This window comes from Triturus cristatus, chromosome 3_2 (genome assembly GCF_964204655.1).
Source record: "Triturus cristatus chromosome 3_2, aTriCri1.1, whole genome shotgun sequence".
Classification (NCBI taxonomy): Eukaryota; Metazoa; Chordata; class Amphibia; order Caudata; family Salamandridae; genus Triturus; species Triturus cristatus.
In genome coordinates this window covers 1,168,808,919-1,168,836,419 of record NC_140584.1, presented here as the reverse complement: position 1 = coordinate 1,168,836,419, position 27,501 = coordinate 1,168,808,919, and the positions used below count along the sequence as shown (strand labels likewise).

The 27,501-nt window shown below is 45.8% G+C and overlaps 1 protein-coding gene across 4 annotated transcripts in view; it reads right to left on the bottom strand.

The window, feature by feature from the left end:
* Positions 1–12,756: 12,756 nt before the first annotated feature.
* BCS1L (BCS1 ubiquinol-cytochrome c reductase complex chaperone) overlaps positions 12,757–27,501 on the bottom strand; it is a 113,748-nt gene continuing 99,003 nt past the window's right edge. For all 4 annotated transcript variants that reach the window (XM_085650046.1, XM_085650044.1, XM_085650045.1 and 1 more), the window contains 3 exons: positions 19,771–19,940; positions 19,350–19,467; positions 12,757–14,339 (listed from right to left, as the gene is read on the bottom strand). In XM_085650046.1, the coding sequence (XP_085506172.1) occupies positions 14,087–14,339; positions 19,350–19,467; positions 19,771–19,940 (541 nt within the window). In that variant the 3' untranslated portion in view covers positions 12,757–14,086. The remainder of the gene's footprint in view (positions 14,340–19,349; positions 19,468–19,770; positions 19,941–27,501) is intronic.

Below are 27,501 nucleotides of genomic sequence, written 5' to 3'. Positions count from 1 at the left end.
ACGACCCTACCGTAAACCGGAGATACTTTCTGTGCGACTTCAGGATGGGGATGTGAAAATACGCACCCTGCAAATCGATCGACACCATCCAGTCCTCCTGATTCAGCGCTTGAAGAACCTGTGCAAGGGTGAGCATCTTGAACTTCTCTTACTTCAGATAAAGATTCAAGATCCTGAGGTCCAATATCGGACGCAATCTGCCATCCTTTTTCGGGATCAGGAAATACCGGGAGTAGCATCCCTGACCCCTCTCCTGCTCTGGAACCACCTCTATCGCACCTTTTCTTAGTAACGTCAGGACTTCCTCCTGCAGGAGAAGACGGTGGTCCTCCGAGCAAGCACCTTGACAAGGAGGGTAATTTGGAGGAAATTCCCGAAAGGGAAGGGTGTACCCATTTTCTACAAGATCTATAATCCAAAGGTCTGTAGTAACCGATTCCCAATCTTGTAGAAAATGGGTAAGCCGGCCCCCCACAGGACCAACATGATCCAGAATGGTGGATCTAGGGCTGCTTTGCGGTGGTGGGAGGGGCTGAGGAAGAGGAGGAGAGCTGCCGACCTCGAGAGCGACCCCTGAGTCTGCCTCTGTAGCTCTTATACAGAGTGCTTTGTTGCTGTTGCTGCTGCTGCTGGGGCTGTCTGTAAGAACGAAAGGTTGACCTTCCGAAGCCCCTGTACCTCTTGAACGAACCCCTTGACTGAGATTGAAGGCCCAAAGATTTAGCCATGGCCTTACTCTCTTTAAATCGTTCAAGCACTGCATCCGCTTTCTTGCCAAGGAGTCCGGAGCCTTCAATAGGCAAGTCCAATAGCGTTGACTGAACATCAGGGGAGAATTCTGAAGATTTAAGCCACAAACTCCTCCTGGTGGCAACAGAAGACCCCATGACTCTTGCAACCGAGTCAGCTGTATCCAAGCCACTTTGGATCACCTGACGTGACGCCGCTTAGGTATCCGAAAGGACCTCATTGAAACTTAACCTATCCTCTTCTGACAGCTTAGGGGCTAGCTGCTTTGCTGAGTCCATAAATGCATGTATATACCGGCCCAAAAGACAGGTGGCATTCGTAGACTTAAGGGCCATGCTGGCAGAAGAGAAGACCTTCTTGGCTGACTGATCCAATTTCTTCTCCTCCCTGTCACTCGGGACCTGGAGAAAAGAACCCGATAATTTTCTGGAACAGGCAGCCTGAACCACCAGACTCTCCCGAGATGGGCGAGATGTCAAAAAGTCTGGGTCCCCCGGAGCTGCCCTATACCTCCTGGCAATAACTTTACAGACTGCCGGAGCAGAATAGGGCTTATGCCACACCTCCATTACTGGCTCTATAATGGTGTCATTAAAAGGGAGTAAAGGCTCCGAAACAGCAGAAGGAGAGTGCAGAACTTCTGTTAAGATGTTAGGCTTGAACTCTGCAGAAGGCAATTGCAGATCCAAAAGTTCAGCTGCCTTCTTTATAACGGCATGGTATGGAGCCACATCCTTTGAAGGAAGGTTAGAAGGAGGAGTAATCTCCCATTCCGGTGATAAGTCCAGGCCACTAGCCTCTTCAACTCATCAAACACATCGTCCGATTCCATGAGCTCCCCTTCCTCTACTTCCTCTATCAGGTATCTTTGTTCATCCAGCACCCTTTGGGCCTCCCTCCTAGACCTGATCCTCACAACTGGAGTCGGCGGTGCCGTGACCGAATCTGACAGCGCCGGAGCCAAGCGTGGATCCGATGGACCAGCCGGCGTCGAACGATGTCGAGTCAGCACCGGTGAAGAAGGGAGTGGCGTCGATGTCCACGGCGCCGCTAGATGCCAAGACGGCGTCGCCGGAAAAAATGGCATGAAGGGAGCCTGAGGATAGGCTTGGGGAACTCCCAAACTAAAGGCCATAGGACCCGAAGGTGCACCAGAGGGGTACATGGCTCTGGAGAAGACTCCGTATATAGCTTTAAGATAATGCGTAGGGTCCTGACCTGGTCCTGGAAATGCAGGATATTGTTCAGGCATCACTGGAGTCGGGCCAACCGGCGCCGACAGTGGAATCAGCGGAGCCAAAGGCTCTCCCGGAGCTGGAAGCTCCTCAATCGGAACCAGGGACCGAGCCGGCGTCGGAGATGGAGCCGGGGCCGGAGCATGTTCCGGTGAAGCCACAGTTGACGACAGGCCAATAGGTGAATCCGGAACGGGCGAGGGAGATACAAAGTCCTTACGGTGTCGGGAGGGCAATGTCGATCTCGGAGCCGCATCCCTATCCGAGTGACGTCGAGATGAATGCCTCCTCCTTTTCTTGTGCTTCCTAGATTTAGAAGCATGCCCAGGAAGTCGACTTCGACGCCGACCTCGATCTCGACCTCGATTTCCTCCGGCCCCTTTTTTCTTTCTTCATCTTGGTTATGAAGAGCATTGCTTCCCTCTCCTTATGAGCCTTGGAGCTCATCTTGCGGCAGCAAGAGCATCCTTCCACATCATGGTCCGATGACAGACGCCACACGCAGTCGTCATGCGGATCCGTTATCGTCATGTGTTTCCCACATTCTCGACAAGGTTTGAATTCAGACATCTTCGTCGATATTTCAGCTGAAGAAGACAAAGAAAAACCAGCAGAAAACAAAGTAACAAGTATAGCTACAGAGAGAACTGACGTCATCACGCCGACGAGGTTTTCTTATGGAGCCGGTGACGTCAGCGGAGTCGCGAGCGGAGCCGTGTCTCTGTGACGTCGTCTTCGACCTCATCGGCGTGGACTGCTACAAAAGTTTCCGAATGTTGCTGGCGTAGGGGATATTCACAAGGTGATGAATCCACTGGCAGATGTATCCATCAGAAACTGGTACCGGTGGACGATAAGAGGGACCAAATTCTTTTTTGTTCTCCAACTTTTCTCGTACCAGCTCTCCAATTTTTGGAAGCCAACCGGCAACTGGAATCAGAAGTGCTGCATCAGTGTAAGAGGGTAAATGTTCAGTTGCAAAGCTGTGACATGTCTTTTGTAGATCCTGTAACACAGTAGAATGATTATCTACGTCAAAGGTTGTGGCAGCTGCCACAACGTCTAGACGATCAAGGTCTGGCACAAACATTTTAATGCCAAAGAGCATTTCGTATGGGATCCGCCCACCCAGAGATCTTCTAGGGAGATTATTAAGTGCACGTTAAACCCCATACAAGTGGGCCAGCCAGTTCCTGCCAGTATCTAAAACTCTAGCTGGCGAGGATTGCTCTAAGTCACGGATGATTCGCTCCACAATTGAATTGTCCTCAGGCCTGTATGGAGACGAAAACTGCACCAGGGCCCCCATTGACTTCATCGCATCCATGTACGACGAACGCCGGACCTTGGTCTGAATGAAAGGTGCCACAGGCAAACATCCTGACAAAGACACGCAAATCCCTGATGACATTTCGAGCGTCAGCACTGCGTTGTGGCCAAACCCAAAGGAATGTAGTGCACAAATCAACTGCAACAAATATATATTTAAACACAGTATCAGAAGAGAGTGGACCGCAGTGATCAAGATAGACACAGCCAAAAGTTTGATTGGAAATACATAGCTGTGTTTCAGGCGGGCGTGTGACCGTAGACGGCTTAATTTGTTGACAAATGTCACAAGAGAGTACATAATTACGGGTCTGTTTATATGAACTATGCCACCAGAAACGTTAAAATAGAGACCGTAGCCGACACACCGGCATGCGCAGACGCAATACCTTCGTGTGAGGCTATGATCAGAGTTGGTCTGCGGTCCAAGTTGGGAATCATCCGATCCCCAACTGAAGGAATCATCACATAAGGAACCTATTCGGAAGTTAAGCGATTAGAGTATTTTGAAGGGAAACTCTCAGGATACGCAGTTCCCTCCCTCGTTGCAGCGACAGCTGCCAAAATCTCATTATCTATTTTAGTCTTGGATCTTGTAACTGCTGCTACGGAACACATGGCTACTGCAAACTTGGCCGCTTCATCAGTCAAAGAATTACCAAGAGCATGTGCTCCCACACGCTGATGGCAAAGAGTATGTATAACATGTGTGAGGTGCAGATATTTCTTAAGATCTGCCACTCGAACCCAAAGCATTTTCTGCTTAATTGTGCTGCCTTTAGAGTCTCAGTAATCATTTTGAGACCAGAAAAATAGGTTATCATTAAAAGACTGGACACAGTAATAAGAATCGCACACAATAAGAGTATTCACATTAGGATCAGCAAACTCGAGAGCAAGTACAAGTGCACGCAGCTCCCCCAATTGTGCCGTACAGTCTCCAAGTGCCTGAGTGTGCACAATGGAAGACTTAAACTCTCCATTAACAATTGAGCCAGAAACAATAGCGCAAGCCGCAGAATAAGCATGCTTGGAATCCGTGGCCAGTTGCGCCGAGCCATCGGTATAAATGATGCAGGTGTACTCATGCAGAGGAAGTAGAGACAAGAGAGGAGGATAAACATGTTCATACCGTAAGAACTCCTGTGTCTGAAGTGCAGGATCAAAGATAAACACGACATCAGCTGATGTCAAATTAGCCCATTGTATCCAACCGGGGTGTAGTGCTTTCGAGTTAGGTAAACTCGCCTTAGTCACAGATTCCAAAGCCGCGAAGGGTGTGGCCATAAGAATGCGTTTTACTTGCACCAGTGAGCGTGCTTTTAGAATCGCCATCTGAACGGGCGTCAAGATCTTTTCAATAGATGAAAAATGCATTTCAGCAGCAGTGTATAAATGTTATTTGTATGCGATAGGAATTGTGTCATTGAACGTCAAATAAGTGAAACCCACAACTATACGTATAACTCGGTTTGTTGTGTTATCACGCGTCAATAAGTAGTTAGTTGCAAGCAAGTCTGATTGCAAAGAATTCAGGATAGAAGAATGTTCCGGAAGCCAGCTGGCAGCAGAAAAAGTTGGTTGTATCAACGCATAAAGCGGTTTGATACGCTGGGCATAATCAGGAATGTATGTCCTCCCGAAATGTCAAAATCCCAGCAAAGACTGAAGTTTCTTCAGTGTAGAAGGGGGTTGCAATTGCACACATTTTTCCAAGAAGTGAGGGGCTAAGCCCTTTCCCTCATTATTGAGCTCATAGTCCATAAAGAGTACCGCCAAATGGGGGATGTGCGATTTTGCAAAATTGAATTTATATCCATAGTCAGCAAAGGATAAGGTAATCCTGTCAACTCGGACAAGATGTGGCATTAGTTCATTGTCCGTCAGATAAATGTCATCTATGTAGGAGAACGCATCTGGGTCCGTGTCGTTCAACTACCACACAATTTGTGCCGCAAATGCCCCGGGACTAATCTTATACCCCATAGGAAATCTTGTAAATTTTTCTAATTCCTGACGGCAGTAAATGCTGTCAATTCACGGCTCTCAGGAGCAAGATTGTGACTGTAGGAACCATTAGAAATATCAAGTGTAGTTTTGTATTTTTTAGGAACAAAATTTTTCACCAGCGCAGAGCTGTGTGTGTTCTGCACTGCAAAAGTGCGGCAATGACTGTTCAGATTTCAGTAATCCAATACAATCCGATATAAACCATCAGGTTTTGATACCATAAAGAGAGAATTATTCATCTGTGATGTACATGATTGAATCACTCCCTGATACTCTAACTGGGTTAGAATGTCACCGACGAAAGCTTTCGCTTCACGCCTGATTGTATATTGCGATTGTGGCATAGAATGTAAAGGTATTTCATGAGCCGGTGAATCAACATCCCAACCAACCTGATTACGATACGCCGCCGGGGCAAGGGCCAAAGCCCACTCTGCTGCGTATGCCTTCGCATGTTCTACCAAATTCGTTCCTCAGCGGCTCAGGAGCATGACAGAGGCACATAGATGATCTAGCAACTTCTCTGGTGACAGAGTGGAAGAAAGGGGATGAGTCCCATTTGGTTTCTTGTATGTCCTCTTTGACCTTGATTTGGACTTACTCAAAACTTCGAACTGTTGCAGGTACGATCTTGGGAGGGGGAATGAGTCTGCACTCTCGACTTCTGAGTGGAACTTGTGCTATTTCTTTGAGTGTTTGGTGACATTGTTTGGCTATGTTCCCGGTTCACATTCCAAGTCAATACAGTGCATTGCTCACATGACTTGGAGTAGTGTTCGGAGCCTAGGCACCAATGGCATAACTCATGCGAGTCTATCACAGACATTTGGTTGCAACAGTCCCGGCATGGCTTACATGCTGCAGTTTTAGGAGGAGACATAGGGCTACATGCATCAAAATTGTAAGTTGCGAATACCTAATTGCGAATTCTTGAGACTCGCAATTAGGTAATCGCAATTTACAATGTATGAAACTCAAAGAGTTTCATAAAGCGATTCCTAGGGGGTTGCAAATCGCTTTACCTCATTAATCTTAATGAGGTAGATCACAATTTGCAAACCGCTAGGAATCACTAAAGTCATGGGGATGGTGGCCTGCTGGGGTCAGCAGACCACCATGTCCGTGATTGCTTTTAAATAAAGCACTTTTTTTTGTTTTGAAATGCATATTATTTTCTTTAAAGGAAAATGGGATACGTTTCAAAAACAAAAATGAAAAGTTTTAATTTCTTTTTTAAGAGCAGGCAGTGGTCCGTGGGACCACTGCCTGCTCTTAAAAAATGCTGTAACAAACATTCATAAAGGGGAAAGGGTCCCTTGCAGACCCCTTCCCATTTGCGAATGGGTTACCACCTAGGTGGTAAAGTGCGAATGTTTTGTGACTGCATTTCGGTCACAAAACATTCCTACATACTGATGCGATTCGGTATTAGGAAGGGACGCCCTAAGCACGCCACTTCCTAATAGTGAATCACAAACCCATTTTGCGATTCAGTAACAGGTTACTGAATCACAAAATGGGTTTTGATACATGTAAAATGCCTTTTTAGCATTCGCAAACGGGCGGATTCGCAGAATCGGCCCGTTTACGAACGCTAAATAACTTGATACATGTAGACCATAGTTCCCTTGCACACTGGTTGATAATATGTGGAAGAAAAAAATTGCATCAACCGACAAAGAAAAAAAGGAGTGGAGCTCCTGATCTGCATACAAAGGAACAGAAAGAAACTGATGTCAGCGTGCAGGGACTGCACTTATATGTGGCTGCATTACTCACTTCAGGACAAATCAGCGTGAAGCTGCATGGCGCCGCCTACCGGAGTGTGGAAGCACTGCTGTGTAAAAGTTTCCAGATCCATCAGAAAGAGCATGTGGCAATAAACAACACAGTGTATCAGTATCCTGCAAGCTAACGGGCAGTGTCTCAAAGTGTTTCGGAGCTTGGGAAAGTGATGAGCTGCAGAAACCAAAACATCAAGACTAACTCCTGTTTAGATTAGGTGGTGTCAGCCCCTCAAAATGTGGAAATGTTTCTACTCACTGACTAACTGTACAGATTTAAGGCAACCAAAATGCAGACCATTTGATACTCCTGCATATGTAATAATTGTGAGAAAGAACCAAAGACAACATTCAATTTATCAAAAATACAAAAAGTTAGCATTTATTAAGTTTTTAAACCGTGAAAGAAAATTTATTTTAAATCATTCATTCACTTTCATATCCATCATACAAACTCACAACCATACTGAAAACAGATTAAAAACATTGTTATAATGATAACAAATTATCATGAATTAATAAATCAGCACAAAATTTGCAATACACTATCCGAAAAGTAGCACAAATTCAATTGACTGGTGGAATTCTACGCGTGTTTCGGCACTACAAAAGTGCCTTCGTCAGGAAGACGGCCACAGTGAAAGCAATTGATGAATTCTTTGTTTAGATAGCACAGTCGAATAAGGACAATACGATATTTCGAAGATAATCTCAAAACAAATGACGATGGAACATCAGTTTATGCCGCAAAATACAGAAAGATATCCTGATGTGGTTTCAATAAGGGTATACTGATTGTCCAATGGACATGCATCGCCTGGACAGGCAAAAAGGATTAGTAATGTCTGTAGATAACAGGATGTCACTTGCTATTCTTTCTGCGCTAAAAGAAGTATATAGCGATCTTAGTTACGTTATGATGCAGATGAAGGGACTAAATACAATTCTAATTGCTGGTTTCACAGATAATGGTGAATAAAATCAGAGCCTCCGGGTATAGGGTTCCTTTTGTCTGCAGGTGTGTCTGAAAACTCACGGACTACTCACTCGGAGACCAACCTTGATACAAAAGGGTGAAAACAACAGTCTAACCGGTAATGGTTGCAAGCCCAAACACTCACAGGGCCGACTCTAGACTGCACACAATCTGGCTAGCCGAGAGCTGGACCTTCACCAAAGCAGCAGAGTCAAAGAAGAAAACAATTTGTAGAACGGAAGTGTGCTTACCAGGTAGGGTCACCACTCAGCTCACCAACTGTAAGAAAAGGTTTGGAATTTGGATGGGTAAGATTTACTATTCCCATTCTAGCCTGCGCAACAGCAAAGAAAACACAGGGCTGTGGAGAAGTCAGAATTACTATTCCCACTACAACCTAAGCAAGAGTTGGGAAAGCAACAGCAGGGAAAGCATTGGACTTTGGAGGGATCCAATTTCATAGGATCACTTCAATCTAAGGAGAAGTAGGGAAAGAGTTGGACTTTGGGGTGAGGGCGGTTCTCCTATTCCTACATCTAATAAAAGTAGGGCAATTACTAGATTCTGGTGGAGTTGTGGGGTGTGCAGGGGGATGGGTTCAGATTTACTGGTCCCTCACCAACCTAAATAACAGTAAAGAAAGTGTTCGACTTTGGAGGGCGCAGATTTAATATTCTCACTACAAACTAAGCAACAGTAGGGAAAGTGTTTAACCAAATAAATAATTGTTATAAAATATTTTATAAATAGCACAATATTAACAAGCATTGGCAATGCCACTAGGTCTCGCCAATGGGAGACCTATTGGCTTTGTCAATGGGGTGCTGCACGGAGATCGCCTGAGTGATGGAGAAGAGAGCTTAAGTGAAGAATTTGGTTTGAACTTAAATATTAGCCCTGGAAGAGTGTTCAATACTTTAAGAATTGGGTCATTAACGATAAATCATAGACGCAGTTCATACTTGAGGTCTCACATGTAAGACATGGACTGTCATACATATGTGCATTGCAAACATGGTAATGGCACAGATAAGTAGCCCGAAATCTTGGCAGTCCTGAGCACTGTATGAAGACAGTGCAGGAAAACGAGACCTATACTGGAGTCAGTTATCCGAAAATACAATTAAAATATTTCTGATAAACTTCTAATTTTACAGTCGGCAGAGACCTAAAAGTAACCCAATATAAAATGCTGATCAAGAGTATCTTTTTTTTTTTTAACATGCTATTGGATTGCCTTCGACTGCATAGTAGCAATTCCTCTCTTCACCCGTCAGTATACATGACAATTCACACATGATTTGCAAATATTGAGGATGCATACAATCTTGGCCATTACACAATAAATGCTTATTTCACAATAATAAAAAAAGAACGCAATTATTGATTTAACAGCTCTTGCGTATGAGCACTAAAAATCATGTTTTATGTATTTTCGCTATCAGCTTATGAAGAAATTCACATAATTCGGGTTTGGTTTTGAAAAACATACACAGTGGATCTTTGCAGAATGGGACATGTGTTTGTTGATCCAGTAGGCAGCGGCGGGGCTCACTAGAACCCACAGCCTAAGGAGCATGTGTACTCAAGTGCAGACAAGCAGCTTTGTTGTAGCAAGCACAACTTTCTTAGAAATGCAGGCATGACCAGTGGTGGTTCAAAGAGGCTTTTCTCTGTGTCACTGCAAACAGCATGCATAAACGTCTTTCTTTATCTTAGCCGGCAATGGGCTAGAGCACCATGCACTCAAGGAAATGTATAAGCAGCTAACAGAGCGCCATCGTGTGGCTCACAAACAGTGCAACACGATGAAAGGCTTATACCCTTCTTACTGCGAAAGAAACAGCACCATACAGAGTCCCCTTGCCAGCCTTGTTGTTGCCAGTGTGGGCCACTCTAAGGGGGTTCTCAAGGGACAGGCACTGGAATACCACCCACAGCTGAACACAAGCCAGAACAAACAGATGTACAACAAGAAGGTACCCTGAGGCTCAGATGGGCAGACGGGAAGGGCCATTGCACGCCGTGCCAGGAGAAAGCGTGAACGCGTTGCGATGGCCAACAAAAAAAGGATCACTTAGTGAAAACACCTGGGCGGGAACAAAGCACCCAAAGAAGATACAATTACTACGAATGCACCAAAAAAGGCAGCATTTCTGAATGGCACAACAAAGAAGGAATGGCAACGATGGGCATGCAAATCCCACAGAGAAAATACAACACGTCTTGCAGACAGCGTGTGCATGCTGCCTGGGCTCGACCTAAAAACAAATATCAAAAATAATATCAAATAAAATATTATTTTTAAAGTTATTTTTTAAAACAAAACTAATATCTATAAACAACTAAACAGTCTAAATATTTACCTAAAACATAATTTAAAGTGTTACTTATAAAAAAACCAATGTAAACATAATCAAAAATACAAAAGATTTCAGTAGAAACACTTCTCATCCTTCAAATCTACAATCCAAACTGGAAAAAACATAAAATCATGCTAAAATGATTACTCACAACAAAAAAGGCAACCTTTACAAATTTTAAAAGAAACACCTTACTATAATCAATGAAATAGTTATCCACTTAAAATTTAAAAAAAACAATTAAAAAAAATAATTGAATAAATGAATCAAAAGATTAACATAACCTATAATCTACTTAACCACTTAAAAAAATTATGTTTTACAATATTGTTTCAATAATGTAACAAATAATTCACATATGTATTAATAGAATTAAGTTTAACAAATAAGAAATGTATAAACAAAAATATCTATGTTATAATAGCTTCCCATTTTCTCTACTACAAGCTCAACTATCCTCCAATAAAAAATGAAAATATACTCAAAAACAAAACATTAAATATTACAAAAAATATAAAGTTACTGAACAAAATTGCAGATGACTAGCATAAATATATTAGTAACTTAAAGTACACAAAATCATAAAACATTAAAATAAAAGAAAATCGACATTATACCCAACAAAATTTAAATAAAAACAATATTCAAATCCTCCAGCGTTTTGCGATTCACAAAAAAAAGCGAAATTAGCTGACAAGTGCAATGGCTGCAATATTTACTATTTGGCCGCAAAAACAAGGTCTCCCGGCAGATACCAAAATAAATTGTGCCCCCTTATTGGCTGTACGCAATCACAGTGAAACCAGAAATCTGGGTTTTCCCCATTGACAAAATTGTGTGCTCCTAGGTTAGTGGGTTGTACAAAAACCTCTTGTGTTTTGTTTAATACACTACACAGACCCTCCAGCATTTCGTGATTTTCGTGGCCATCGTGCTATTCAGCTGATTTCGCAATTTGTTTGTGAATCGAGAAATGCTGGAGGGTCTGTAAACAAATAATATTAAAGCAAATAAGCATGTGTGCCCCACTATGTTCTGGTAGGTCAGGCCGCCGGTTTCTAACATATGCTCTTGGGTACCCTCATATGTACTAATGGACTAGTTACTTCAGTACACGAAATGAGGGGGATCTTTAGGACTAATTACACACCAATTTAAAAAGCACTTACAAATTAATATTTTAATTCTTTTCTTTTAATAGCGCTATTCTTTCTAATGCAGGATCTCAGAGTGCTTTGCATCACACCCACGTATTAGACAGAGACAATAAATCATACACGTATGTGACTCACATGTATATGGCGTTACTTATGACAAAAAGGGTTACAAGGTGTAAGAGTCCCCTATCATCCATACTGGAAGGCATTAGATTGTATTAGAAAGATTGAAACGTAAGAGCTGCAAGTAACAAAAAGATCTCTGTGCCAAAAGCAGTAGCACCTTACTTATGTACATCAAATACACATGTGATTTGCATGTTAGACAATGTGCTTTGCAGCGAGCACATTAACCGTTTATGCTGCCTAATGAGTCAATACTGTGACCAGACAAAACGTAACCGATTCAAGCTTGTTTCCGAGAGTTGAACAGAATAAAATACTATCTCCAGAGAACATGCAGGAAGAGGCTGGTGCAGTAACTTGTTGAGAGACCGAGTGCTGCTGTTTGGAAAAAAGAGGGGTGTGGCGCTTGTGGTATTGTCCCGGGACAACACTGTACATAACGACAAATAACTCAATACAGGTGTGAGGCGAGAGATGGGACAATGGTGAAGCTGGTATAATTATTGTGTGTGTGTGTGTGTACATTAACTGTAAAAATGTTCTTTACTAACTTGGCCTGCCAAACTCTTATCAGTGGGGCGCTGGGTAGCTGCAGTTAAGTTAATGCATGCGTCATTATTTAACACTGAAATGTGAGCTATCGGCATATCAGGGACTCTGTGTACTATGGCTCTAGTGACCCTGTTTGGGCAACCACACAGTACCACATAGTGTTCCATTTGTTAAGGTCGCAAAAAATAAAAACTTTTCCGGAAGGGGACAGGTGTTAAAGGAGTTTTAAAAGTCAACTATATTTAAACTCTTTATAAACAAAAGAATTGATGACGTAATTTTTTTTAAGGTCTTTCTTAAAATGTACTAAAATATCATACAGAAAATTAAAAAGATGGTAAAGTTTCAATGGTTTTCGGTTATATTACCTTGCAGGTCACTTGAAGATTGACAGCCGGGTGATGACCTATGGACACTGCAATCAAAAGTGAAAACAGACTACAATGCACTGGATGAAGAAACGCAATATCACTGTTTTCTTAAACCAAACATTTTTATTGGTTCCCATTGGCAACAAAACATAACCTCATTATGAGGCAACAGTAACCAATGGGATACAAGCAGATGCATCATGAGGTCGGGTTTTGCATAACTGCTTAGAGTCTTTGTGTTGCCCTCAGCCCAGGCTCAGTTCAGATAACAGCAAACTCAATGAACGGGTGTCCAGTGGGGGAGATAAAAGGACTCTAAACCGGTCTACTAACTGCAATTTGCTTAATTGATAAGTTTCACGAGGCACTTGTTATCACACCTGCACACAAGCTCTCAAACTGGTGCAAGGAGAAAGTGAGCCAGAAAGTGGAAAACTTCTTTGCCATCCACTGGCCGAGCCAAGAAAAGAGGTGATCCTTCCTGCCAGTACCTTTCGTGTGGTTGGATAAGATAATAAAACAATGTTATAAATAAATATACGAAATAAAAGTTTGATAGAACTGTGTTTGCAGAAGTTGCAGCTGTGTTTCCAGGAACCACTGGCAGCTCGACCAAAAGGCTCAAGGTTGTTGTTAAAAGTAAACTGAGAAACGTTCAGAAACTCTCAGAGCCAGACTGCAACAGCTATTAGCCTCAGGTGTTTAGACTGCATCGAAACAATGCCTGGTTCAAAGAAGCAAAAAAAGTGAATCACACGTGTTGAATTGTGACACATGGACAGAAGGGGAGTGAGAGGATGAAAACCTATGCAGTGCACCTGAGATACCTTGCAGCCTAATGACACAAGGAAGTGCTGTACTTGGAAAGAAGCCGGGGCATCAGTTAGTGGTGCATGGTCCCTGGAGGGTTGGACTACACAATCTAATAGCCACATCTGACAATAGCTGGCTGCCTTGTGGACCAGGTGAGCATCATTTCTGCTAACCGGTATAAAGCCTCACAACATGAAAAACACAAGGTGTGGATTGTTTGCCAATATGGACACATTAAATCACAGTCTGATAAAGTGATTGTCAACTTCATAGGGCGTCACGCGCTTACCAGAAGAACTACCATTTCTCTCATCCAAAAGCAGCGCCATTAGCACATGCCAGAGCAGATAAGGGGTTCAAAGGACAGATGTGTGTTCTAACCACTGGCTGTGCATGAAAATATGAGGCAGATGCTTAACAAGGTAACTATGTTCTTTCTGGTACTAGTTGGTGCTTTTTACTTCTCCCCAGAGTCTGACTTTCCACTTTAATACAAACACAATCAACAACAGCCTTTGACTGACACTGGCCCTGTCAGGCAGCAGGAGCCAGTGTGGACTGAGGAACTGGAGCCCCTCACAACCACACTTATGCGCACTCTGGCCACTACCTCTCGGCCATCAAGTCGCCAAGGAATGGACTTCTTCGATAGCTCCCAGGGGATCCAACTTGTGCATCATAAAATGTCCCTGGACTTGGGCAGCGCTGAGGCGGTCAGAGGCCTCCAGAGCTGCTGTGGCAAACCTCTCGGCTTCAGCTGCAGGCTGCTCGGGGTAGAAGCGGAGGTACATCTGAGTGAGCTGCCAGTGGGAGCAGTGCCCAACATACTGTTTAACATCCACTCTGCCGGGGCGGACCAGGGCAGGATCCAATCTGACATTAAAAACAGAAGAGAAGATAAAGTCTTGTCATCAGATCGTGTTGTATAGCGTACTTTGGGGACAGTCATAGGTTTTCCTGCTTTTTCTATACAGTTACAACAAAGTAAAACTCTGTACGTTAATTGAAATAAAAGAACAATGTTGCACATACATAACAAAGTGCGTTTCATTATTATCCCCTACTAATTCCTCTACATTGTGTTTAAACTTGCAAAGGGGAGCTGTGCATCTTAGCTCAGTGTTAATGGAACCTGTAAGCCTGGGATTTCCAGATCTTCTCAGGAGGGCCTATACTCAATTGTCTGCTGCGGAATCAGGCCTCAGGTTAAAGTGGTTTATAAGTGCCAAATCACAGGCTCTCTGCTTCCATGCATATACATATTGATGAAGGGATGACAAACATGCATAGAGAAACCCTTTTTGTCTACATAAATGCAGATTTTGTTTAGTGTAATCTTGCATGTACAGCTTGACGGAGAGGGTCTATATCCTCTGCTACACTCCATAACAATGTACTGACCTAACGTCTTCCTGTATGCAGACTCCTGAATTCAAGTGAGATAGGGCTTTCCTTATTTAACACTGGACAGCACAAATTTCAGTAGCAGACGCCCTGTGACCGGAACCTCCCACATTAATCTGGGCCAATCACATCTAAGAGAGGGAGGCACTTCCCATCCACTGCCTTTCATTGCCATTCAATCAATCAATCAGGGAATTGTAAGCGCGCTACTCACCCGTGAGGGTCTCAAGGCGCTGAGAAGGGGGGGGGGGGGGGTGGGGCAGAGGGGCGGGGGAGTCCGCAGATCTGTTTAGCCGAAGAGCCAAGTTTTGAGGTTCTTCCTGAAGGTGTTCAGGGAGGGGGCGCGTCTGATATCTGCCAGTTGCTCGTTCCAGGTCTTGGCTGCAATGTGAGAGAAGGATCTTCCGCCTGCTTTGGCTCTGTGGATGGTCAGGGTTTCGGCCAGTGCGAGGTTGGAAGATCTGAGGTTTCTTTTGGGTACGTGGAAGTTGATTCTGTCGTTGAGGTATTTGGGTCCGTTGTTGTGTAGGCATTTGTAGGCGTGAGTGAGGATTTTTAAAGTGACTCTTTTCTCCACGGGGAGCCAGTGGAGATTTCGTAGGTGTTGACTGATGTGTTCGTGTCGGGGGATGCTGAGGACGAGTCTGGTGACGGTGTTCTATATTGTCTGGAGTTTGCAGAGTAGGGACTTGTTGATGTCGGCATAGAATGCATTTCCATAGTGCAGTCTGCTGGTGATGAGTGCGTGGGTGACTGTCTTCCTTGACTCAGGGGGGATCCACTTGAAGGTCTTGCGGAGGATGCGGAGGGTGTAGAAGCAGCTGGAGGTGACGGCGTTGACCTGTCTGTTCATGGTGAGTGATGAGTCGAGTACGATGCCAAAGTCATTGGCGTGGTCTGAGGGGGTAGGTGGGCTTCCGAGGGCGGTCGGTCACCAGGTGCTGTCCCATGCAGAAGGGGTGGTACCGAGGACGAGCACTTCTGTCTTCTCAGCATTGAGCTTCAGGCAGCTGTTGGTCATCCAGACTGCAACGTCTTGCATTCCTTTCTGGAAGTTGAGTTTGGCAGTGGTGGGGTCCTTGGTGAGGGAGAGGATGAGCTGGGTGTCATCGGCGTAGGATACGATGTTAAGACCGTGTTGTCGGACGATAGCTGCGAGGGGGGCCATGTAGATGTTGAAGAGGCTGGGGCTCAGGTGGAACCCTGTGGGACTCTGCAGGTGATTTTCGTGGGGTCGGAGAGGAAGGGTGGGAGTCGGATCCTTTGGCTTCTTCCGGTGAGGAATGATCGTATCCAGTCCAGGGCTGTTCCTTGTATGCCTGCATCTTGTATTCTGGCGACTAGTGTGCGGAGGGAAACGGTGTCGAAGGCCGCTGATAGGTCGAGTAGGATGAGAGCTGCGGAGTGGCCTTGGTCCAGGAGGGTGCGGATGTCATCTGTGGCTGCAAGTAGGGTGGTCTCTGTGCTGTGGTTGCTTCAGAATCCGGATTGGGACGAGTCGAGGTCGGCATTCTCTTCAATGAATCGTGTCAGTTTGCTGTGGACTGTTTTCTCTGCAACTTTGGCTGCGAATCTGAGGAGCGAGATGGACTAACAGTTCTTGAGGTCGGTGGGGTCAGCTGTGGGCTTCTTCTGCGTGCTTCCAGTCGTCTGGGAAGGTGCCTGTTTTGAAGGTGGTGTTGATGGTGTGTTGTAGTTCAGGTGCGATGGCGACCGCGGCTCTGTGGTAGATGTGAGGGGGCAGGGGTCGGTGGAGGCCCCCCGAGTGGATACTTTTCATGGTCTAGGCGGTGTCTTCGGCTGTGATTGGTGTCCAGTTGGAGATGGTGGGCTGGCTGGTGTTTCAGGGGGGCGGGCGGCCGTCTGTGGCGCCAGGTGGATGGTCGATAAAGTTGTCATAGAGGTTTTTGATCTTGAGGTGGAAATAGATTTCAAGCTTGTTGCAGAGGTCTTGGGATGGGGTGATGTCTGTGGCTTCGCTGCGTGGGTTGGTTAATTCTTGAATGATACTGAAAAGTTCCTTGGAATTGGTGGAGGTGGCCAGGATTTTGTTGTGGATGAAGTTCCTCTTGGTGGCTCTAATCTGGTTGTGGTAGTCCGTCATAGAGTCCTTGTAGGTGGTGTGGTTTTTGGTTGTCTCTGTGTTTCTCCAGTTCTTCTCCAGGCATCTGCAAGTGCGTCTGGCTTCTTGGAGAGCAGAGGTGAACCAGGCGGCTTTCCTGGAGCGTTGTATGTCGGGGTTGCGCAGCGGGGCAAGCTCGTCTGCGCAGTCAGAGATCCAGGTGTGGAGTTCTCTGGCTGCGTCGTTTGCGTCGGGTGCCCAGGTGTGGTTGTCTCGGGTGAGGGTGGAGTTAAGTTGCTCGTCGGTAACCTTGCTCCAGTTCCTTCATGGGGGGCGTGGGGCTGGTTTGGGTGCCTTGGGTTTGTTGATGGTGAAGGGTACATAGTGGTGGTCGGTCCATGGCGACTGCGTTGTGTGGCTGAATTGGATGTTGTTTCCTGCCGCGTAGATGGGATCGAGGGTGTGTCCTGCGCTGTGGGTTGGTGTGTTGACGAGTTGTTTAAGTACGATGCTGGCGAGGTTGTCACGAAGGACAGTGGAGTTGGGGTCGCTGGGGTTGTCGAGATGGAAGTTCAGGTCTCCAATGAGTATGTAGTTTGTTGAGGCGATGTCATTGAGTGCGATGAAGTTGGTGATGGTGGTGGCCAAGGGTGTTCGGGGGCCGGGGGGTCTGTAGACGAGGGTTCCTCAGAGTGTGGCTTTGGGGGTGGTCTGGATCTGGAAGTGCAGGTGTTCGGCAGAGGGGAAGGTTTCGCTGGAGGTGGTGAGGCGGAGGGTGCTCTTGTGGGCGATGGGAGGCCCTCTCCTGGGTGGTTAGGGCGGTCTTTCTCTTGGATCTTGCATCTGTCTGGGATGGCGGTGCTGATGTCGGGGGCGGAGAAGCGTTGGTCCAGGACTCTGTGAAGAAGGCGATGTCGGACGAGAGAGAGAGTAGGTTCCAGATTTCCATGGAGTGTTTGTGTACGGAGCGTACGTTGAGGAGGATGCATTTTAGGGTGTCGCCGGTGCTGGCGTCGGCGGTGTTGGGGGCCGGGGTGGCGGTGAGTGTCTGGTGGCAGTGGAGGCAGGAGAACTGGCTGTGGGTCGTGTTCGGCGAGGCCTGTTGACATTCTTTAAGTCTTCCAGGGTTGAGTGCGAGGAGGGTGGTGGTGTCGTAGCGATGGGTAGTGGGAGGGCCAGGGTTTCTAGCGCTGGCCGCAGCCGGGTCGCGGACGGGTGCAGACGGGCTTGCCTTTGGCACGCCGGTGGCGCAACCGCGCAGCGGCCGCTATTAAGTAGGGGAGGTGGGAGGGAGGAGAGGCTGGGAGGTGGGAGCGGGGGAATTCCGGGGGGGTATTCCGGGGGGGAGGTGCCGCAGGGGCAGCAGCGGCGAAAGGAACAGGCAGGCACGAGAAAATAAAAACAGTGGTGGAATCAGAGCAAGACACAGATGGGCACAATAAAAGTGGCACAACAGGGAAAAATTAAGAAAAGTCACAGTGATTGCAGGCAGTCTGGTCCTAGTTGGAGCGGGCAGCAGGCGCAGGAGCGGGCAGCAGCCTCGAATCTCACAAGGAGGAGGTCAGGGTCTGGAGGCAAGAGACGGCACAGCAGAGCTGCGGGGAGAGAGTGGACCTAGACCGAGGGTCATTGCCTAAGACAGAAGCTTAGTATCTCTTCTATGGGAGACTTTACAAATAGGAAGCTTATCACATAAAGTGAATGATCATAAACTGTAGATGATGACAGCAGTACAGAGTCAATGACAGGGATGCCTTATCCACTTATAAGTCTTGCATATCCTTTCAAGAGCTCTCTTATCTTAAAAATAAAACTCATGCATTAACTTTAGGACAACTCCAATCATGTCCATGCATCTACATTCACAAATACTCTCTCTCACTTTTGAGACTCAAAGATTTCCTAAATATACAGTGTAGTCTGAAGTCCGAGCTAGAGTCTGCACATATCAGTCTAAGCTGAGAAGCTCAAAATGTGACCCCTCATTGGTCTGAATTCATCAACAGTGCTCCCCCAATGGATACAGGAGCCATGAGAATAACCAAGAATCCCTAAGCTTTTATACTTATTAGCCTTATTCCATCCAGAGTGCTGTGCGGAGTGCAAAACCAGCCTGTACAGTGTTTGGAACGCTTACACACTGTACATACATCATTGGCCGTGTACAAACTATGCTGAGTCCCGGGTCTATGAACTCAGTTTTCTCCAGGTTTAACCATAGGAAACTGCACATTTACACGGTCTGATAAAGGCTGATTGCAATACAGTTCTCAGAACGAGGCCACGATGGCTTTGACATCAGCCTTTCAATTCCAAAGTGCCTTCTTGAGATTTTATGTTACTACATCGACCACCACTACACTGATGGCACCACACTGCAGCACTGTGGCTACATCCTTTCAATGGTACTTACTTACCTGTCAATGTAATTGGTGGTCATGAACACGATTCTCGCTTCAGTGGAGGCCACGCCATCCAGAGCGTTCAGTAAGCCGCTGAAGGTCAGTCGCCCCATTCCCTGGTAAGCAGTAGGATCTGTAGGAAGAAGAGCCATAAGATGCAAGTGTTTGTGAGATCATAATGTGGAGTCGGGACGATACTATACCAGAATAAAAACCCAATGAAACAAAGTGATTCCATATTTAACAGATTAAATAGGAAGTCTCAGGTGTTTTCATCGTCAACAATAGGACATCACAAATGTTGCTATAAAAGGGGCAGAGTTAACGATAAAGAACAGACTAGATAGTCATGTGTATGCCTGTCTGCCTTTAGTATCTAGGCACCTCCATGTGAGAGGCCAGCTCGGCTGGCCAGGGTCGTGGCTCCGTTACTCACTCTGTGTGCCCATGTCCCGGCTCACAAATGCCGCATCCACGTCCTCCAGAAGGATGATGCTCTGCTGGGGTGCCACGCTCAGCAGGTGGTTCAGGCGATCATCAGACAGACTGCTGTCACTCAGGCTCATCAGACAGATGCTGTACTCTAGTTCCCCAGCAAGGGCCGTGCTGAACAAAAGATAAAAGATGTCAACAAAAGACACAAGAAGTCAACAAAAGAGACAAGAAGTCAACAAAAGAGACAAGAAGTCAACAAAAGAGACAAGAAGTCAACAAAAGAGACAAGAAGTCAACAAAAGAGTCAAGAACTCAACAGGAACCGCAATGGAAAGGAATTACATTACTTTAGGCACAACTAGAGTACCAAACTAAAACCTGTGAGGCTTACCACAAAAGACAACTAACACTAAACAATGTACACAAAATACTTTTGGTTGGGTCCAATTAGCAATATGTATCATCGCAAGGCCTATCACTAAGCCAAAAAGAAAGACCAATTAGCAACGTGTCTGCAATGAACACAGGAATTTGGTCAGCACAGATGCATGCCGCATACACATGCACAAACATGAAACTCACTATTCAATGCATTCATCGCCACCAACAGCTGCAGGACTTTTCCGGGGAGACAGGCGGAAGTCTCTCAAAGTTTACATCATCCGCATACCTTAGGTGTCATACTGAAGCCCCCTTTTAACAATGCAGCATGGGGAGAATGCAAAAGGTGTGGTGTATAAAAGTAACATTCTTAAGCACCTACCTCTAACCTTAGACCAGACCCGATATGCTGCAACTTTTACCCAGGACGTAAAGGTACATGTTTGGGGCCGTCTGTGCAAGACTTTGCCGGACACCCTAAATTGGACTGCCAATCAATCTGCATTCCCAGCAGCATCACAAATGTACAATGGTCTTCCCGTTGATGATGAAGATGATCATAGCATACCTGTGAAGTACTTTGTTGTCCCAGATGGTGATGTGGCACTCAGAATCAGCTAACGTGGCAGATTAACGGGAATTCAGTAGGAAAAGAAATAGATTTTCAGGGATTTTCAAAAAGAAGATAGTTGGAGAGACGACAGAGAGAGAGACGACAGAGAGGTGGAGACAGAAGGTTTCAGCATTTACTGTAAAAAAAGAAGAGGCTTGATCACCAGCTCCATGCCCTATGAATTATGGAAGGGTGAATCAAATAATACTGAAAGTAACAAAGGAAACAGCTTGGAATATAGGGGGTAAGTATGTACTAAAAGTAAAGTGGTTCAGATCTAACAAAGCCTTGATGAAGCAGGAAAAACGCAGTGAAGACAATCTGTCTGGTGATGAGCATAAGTCAAGGGCGGACAGGTGATTGGTAACAGAGAACCACTGCAGGAAGCCAACAATGAGTCGAATGACAGCATTCTGGAGAACCTCAAGCTGACAAATTAGAGAGCGGGAGAGCCAAAGATAGGAATTTCCGTAGACCAGTCCTGAAAGAGTGGCTGCCAGGACAACAGTTTATATGTATTCGGAGGCAGAGAAAGAAGAACTTTAAGCAGTGAGACCAAACAATTGCTAGTTTAAGGGGAATTGGTGAGCTGAGAGTGGACATGTTCCTCACAGATTCTGTATACATAGCAGAAGAAAAATGGGGTGATAGTAAGAGCTGTGCGCTCCACAGAAAAACTCTTTCTCAAGGAACAATTAAGGCTAGATTCCAACTGGCTTGCAATAGGGCTACTGTGATCAAAGCATTATTGCGCTCAATAGTAGCTGGGAAGATTGGGTGTCAGGAGGAAGGGGGCTTGGGTCCAAGTTAAAAGAGGAGCAGATGCATTAAATGTTAATATGGAAGTCGTTCAAGAGGGAGCAACAAAGCTCATAAGAAGATAAAATGCTAGTTTGCAAGCAGCGTAATATACGCAAAATAAAAAGCAAAGCTGAGGCTTCTCCTAAGAGATTGTGTGCTTTGCTGTCAGCAAAAGAGCAAGTGGAGTACTCCCTACAAGTGAAGGTTTGGGAAGGAAACTTCATTTAATGTGGTTTATTACCGAGAAGCAATGGCGAAGAAGACTGACTGTTCATGACATCTTTACATCAAGCCAGGACAGGATTGGATTCATTTCCAATAGAGCTAATAAAACCTTGAGAACTACTGAGAGATTGTGGTCTTATTATATTCGAAAACACGCAAGAGCACAATTAGTTGTCTGAACACAAAGTTGTGTATTCCCAACAAGACGTGTGGTCTCATTTAAGGCAAAGTCACATTCGACTTGTTAAAGATGTCCTAATTAAGGCAATGGAAATTTACCTTTCCAGATGGCACACAGCTGTGCTGTTCTCGGCTTCTACTTAGTGCAGTTTATGCTGGAAAACAAGAGCATTATAAGCATGCGCCAAAAGCCAAGCGATCCTTAATGTCTTCAGTTATTGAGACAGGCCTTTCGGGAGAGAGAACAGCACAGGAAAAGGCAAAAAAATGCACGCACTCTCAAGGAGTACTTAATTAAAAAATAAGAAAACAAGTTACTTACCTGTAACTTTACTTCTCCACTATTGGAAGCTTTCATAGATTCAAATGCATGAATCAATCCCCGTCGTCGAGATGGGAGTCCCCAGTATATAAGAATAGCAATGCAAAGCCATTACAAACTAGAAATCAGGCCTAGGCCAATTCCAGTTTTGTAACATATCCATCTCTTTTTGTAAAAGAGACTAAATAAACTCCACAACCAATCAGATCAGCCTCACCCTCTAGAACCCTCCTGAGAGAACCTCAGACCTTCAGAGTTTCGTAGCCATAGTGGCATAGGATAACCATAAAAGATGCAGAATGCCGAGCTTTCCATGGGGAGGAGGGTGGGTTGCATATGAATCTATGAAAGCTTCCGTTACTGGAGAACTAACGTTGTTTTCTTACTCCAGTACTGGAACTTGCATAGATTCACATGCTTGAAACAGAGTAGCTAGCAGTCAAGGGCACATTTTTTGTTCTTATTATCTTGAACAACCGCAAATAATGCACAGAACAGATTAGAGAAAGGAAAACATTTCCTCAATTTAGACTTCTTAAAATATCAAGACTACATACAGCTTAATCGTACAGAAAATTCAAAGAAGTAGTAAGAAAAACAAAAGGCATCATCAAAGCTTATAGGCAGACAATATAGCCAGAAACAATACATTTATCAAAGAATGTGCGAAGATCTTAGGAAAGAAAAGGAAGGAGGGATGAGAGGAAAAGCTCACCGCTACTGAAACAGGTACCTCAGAATTGCTTGGCCCGCTGCAGTATCACTGCGCGTCGAAGAATCAAAGCAGTAATGTCTGGTAAAAGTATGGATGCTCTTCCAGGTAGCCGCTCTGCATACATCCCAGATAAGTACCCCCGCAAAGAGGGCCGTAGAGGAAGAGACTGCCCTCGTAGAGTGAGCACGCACCTTTCCTTGGAGGGGTTTCCCAGCCAATTGATGAAAGTACTGGATAGAACTGGAAATCGAACGTGCAATACCTTGCTTGGATAGGGGATAACCCTTACGAGGAGCACTAAAAGCCACAAAGAGCTGAGGTGACTTTCTAAAGTGTTTAGTTCTATGGAGATAGAATTTTAAACAGCGTTGAATGTCTAAAGAATGGAGTGGTTTCTCAGCTGGTGTAGTAGGCAGAGGGAAAAAAATCTTAAGAACCAGAGGTTCATTCAAATGAAAGTCCGAAGGCACCTTAGGGATGAATTTGGGGTTAGTACAAAGAACCACTGTATCATTTTTGAATTGAAGAAAAGGCTCCTGAATCGTGAGCGCCTGCAATTCGCTAACCCTTCTTGCAGATATTAGCGCTAAAAGAAGAGCCACCTTAAACGAAATACATTTTAACTCAGCTTTATGGATAAGCTCGAACAGATGTTTCATGAGCTGAGCCTAGACCACATTAAGGTGCCAGAGTGGAGGAAAGACCCGAAAGAGTCCCTTCATGAATTGCTTTATTATGCTTGTTGACCATAGAGTAGGGCCTGAAGACGTCCTTCTGAAACGAGAGATGGCTGCAAGGTGAACTTTGATGGATGCGTGAGCTAAACCAGCCTTGGCCAAGGAAAGAATATAAGGAAGAATCTCTTGAGCTGAGGAAGAGAAAGGGTGAACTCCTGATCTTTGACACCAGAGACAAAATCTCTTCCACTTCATACGGTATGTCTTGTTCGTACTCTGAGCACAAGCCGGGGAAAGGATGTCTCTACACTCTGTGGACAGATTCAGGTCGAGAAACTCTCTGTGCTCAGGAGCCAAGCTGATAATTGAAGGGATATGGGATCCGGATGCAGTACTTGGCCCTGGGACATCATCAGCAATGATGGGATAGGATCCAAGGGAATATGTTGATCCACTGACAGAAGTAGCAGCTCCGTGTACCAGTACTGGCAAGGCCAGTACAGTGCTATGAGAATCATTTTGCAGGGTTCTGACTTTATCTTCCTGCGAAGCCTAGGGAGAAGCATAATGGGGGGAAAAGCGTAGCCTAAGGCGCCTGACCATGCTATCGAAAACGCATTCCCCCAGGATCCCGGATGGTAATGCTAGCTTGCAAAGCACTGACATTTCTTGTTCTCTGGTGTCGCAAACAGATCAATGGACGGTCTGCCCCATCTCCAGAAGATGTCGTCCAGTGTCCTCTGGTCCAGCTCCCACTCGTGGCAGCCTGACTTTAGCCTGCTTAGTGTGTCTGCTGTCTCGTTGAGATTCCCTGGAAGATTCTCGGCTTTCAGCGAAACCCCATGTAGGATCTCCCATTCCCAGATACTTTGGGTTTCCACAGAAGATAGACGGGATCTCATGCCGCCCTGCTTGTTGACGTAATGCATGGCCGTGGTATTGTCTGTTCTGATCAGAACCGATTAATTTTTTATTCTTGGAAGAAACGCCTGTAGGGCTAGGCGAATCGCTCTTAGCTCCAGCTGATTGACGTGTAGAAGGCGATGATGCTGTTGCCATCGACCATTGATTTAGAGGTCCTGCAAGACCGCTCCCCAACCCTCCAGAGATGCATCTGTTGGAATTATCTGAGGAGCTGGGATGACCAGAACAGAGGCCCTGCGAAATGTTCGCTTTGTGAATCCACCATGAAGCAGCCTGTCTCATTGGCGAAGTTACTGTGATCATGTCCTCGAAAGATCCTTCCACCTGACACCACTGTAAGTCTAGTTGCTCCTGTAGAGGATGCATTTGTAGCCTGCAGTGGGGTATCAGAGAACACAGGATGAATTGTATCCCAGAAGGGACTTGTAGAGGCGAACTGAAAGTGACCACCTTTTTAGAAGCCGACGAGCCATTGACATCAGCCTGACTTGACTTTCTAGTGATGGAAATGCTCTGTTTAGGGACGTGTCCAATATGGCTCCCAGAAACATGGCGTTCATGGAAGGACGCAAGTTTGACTTTTCCCTGTTGAGGGTAAGACCTAGACCTTTGAAAAGCGTTGTACAGGCCGTCACATAATTCCTGGCTGCTGCTTTGGAAGGGGCTTTAATTAACCAGTCATCTAGGTAGGGAAACACCTGGTGCTGTTGTCTTCTTAGGAAAGCCGCCACCGGAGCCAGAATTTTCGTAAAGATTCTTGGTGCCGATCTGAGGCCGAAAGGGAGGACCTTGAATTGAAAGTGGCTCTTGGCTACTGTGAAGCGAAGGAATTTCCTGTGCGATGGATGAATGGGGACGTGAAAATATGCGTCCTCTAGGTCCAAAGTGGCCATGAAATCTCCTGAATTTAGAAGTCGAAGTATATCCTGCAAGATCATTCGGAACGACTGCTTTATGAGATCCCTCAGATCAAGGATAGGGCGCCACTTTTCGACAGTCTTTCGGTTCAGAAAGAACCAAGATTAGAACCCCCTTCCTCTTTGTGATAAAGGGACCGGTTCTATTGCCCCTTTCTGCAACAGTTGTAGGACTTCTAAGTGCAGGAGACGGATATGTCTTGTTAAGTGGGTGCAAGGAGGGGTGCTTGGAGGAGGGTGAACAAACTCCAACGTATGGCCAAATTGAACTATGCTGAGCACCCAACGATCCAATGTTATTTGTTGCTAATTTTGGAAGTAGAGAGAAATCCAGCCCCCTACAGGCGAGTGATGAGGGGGAGGAACAGTAGTCAGAGCCTGCAAGCCGCTATTGCCGTCTTGAGGAATCCTTCCTCTGACGTCCTGCTCTGCCTCTGGCAGCCGATTTGGAATGGTTTGCTGACTAACCTTGTCGCTGATTGTACTGCGGACGGTAACACTGCGTGGCAGGTGTATAAGAGGAGAATCTATACTGTTTGTACCCTCCTCTATATGAAGGAAGCCCTCCACCCTTGCGTCTCGATAATTAACCTTGCGGTATTGAAGCGTCCCCAGCGACTTCACCGTGTCTTTGTCATTTTTTAAGCCTTGGAGAGCGTCATCCACGTTTTCCAAAGAGCGCTTCTCCATCGAATGGAAGGTCTAATATTTTGTTCTGAACCTCTGGTCTAAAAGGTTGCTCGAAGCCAACCCTGGCGACGTAGGACTGCCGCTCCTGCCAGGGAACGAAAAGCAGTTGTAGCACTATCCATTGCACAATCAATGACCTCAGGGGAGGCTCTCTCTCCTTTCAAGAGGATCTTTCTTGCTTCGGTTTTGCTGTCTTCAGGAAGGTGGTCGTGGTAAGGAGACAGATCACACCAGATATGACGGTTGTAGCGTCCCAAAATCGCTAAAGCGTTAGCTGCTTTGACCAGTAGGCCTGACATAGAGGAATATCTTTTGCCCGCATTGTCCAGACGTCTGCCTTCCTTGTCCGGAGGTGTAGTCAGAGGAGCTGCCGGATTCTTCGACTTCCGCTGCGCTGCGTGCGATATGAGTCCGGATTCGGCTGACTCACTAGGCAGGCCGGGCTATCCTCTGGGGCTTTATATTTCTTTTCCAATCGAGGAAGCAACGGGATCACCGTGGCTGGGGCCTTCGTGATTTTAATACCCTCATCCCATACATGATTTACAATGGGACTGGTTCTTACCGTCTTCTTATAGGGTTCCTTAAAGTCATATAAGAAACAGTCTGTCTGCACCGAAGGCATAGGCAGATGAAACCTCTTGGCCGCCCTCTCAAACAAATTGTGGAAACCACCTATGTCCCCCGGCGGAGAATCCACAGGAGCCGGTGAAGGGGAAGAAGGAGTAGGAATAATATAATCATCCCATTCCCCATGAGGGTCTGGAAGATCTGTGCCCCTTGGTCATCATCGAGGTATCTTGTTGGATAATAGGAGTAGTAGGTGGAGGATCCTCTATCAATTGCAGCGGCGGTGGTGGTACCCAGGGGGTGGAAGGCACAGAGGTTGGTCCAGTGGGAACGGAGCCCTGTTCAGGAGCCAAAGATGGTGTTGGAAATCTCCGTTTGTAGTCTGACAGCATAAATTGCAAGTCTGAAATCAACGAGGACGGCATATAGACCATCTCCTCTTGATATCCTCTATGGTAGTCCTGGGGAGGATCATAGTCCTGTTCCCCTTCATTTCCCTCTTCAGAATCCTCTTACTGGCACTTAACGTGCAGTTCGCAGGGCTATGGGCAGATCCGAAAGGACCGTCATCCTCCGAGTCCTCCTCTTCAAGGAGGTGAGCGGGTAGAAGAGGGATCACCTTGCTAGGTGAAGTGACTTCCGGAGTCACATGGCGCTTTCTGTCCTTCTCTGCAGAATTTTTCACTCCCTTCGACGATGAAGATATTGCCACAGACA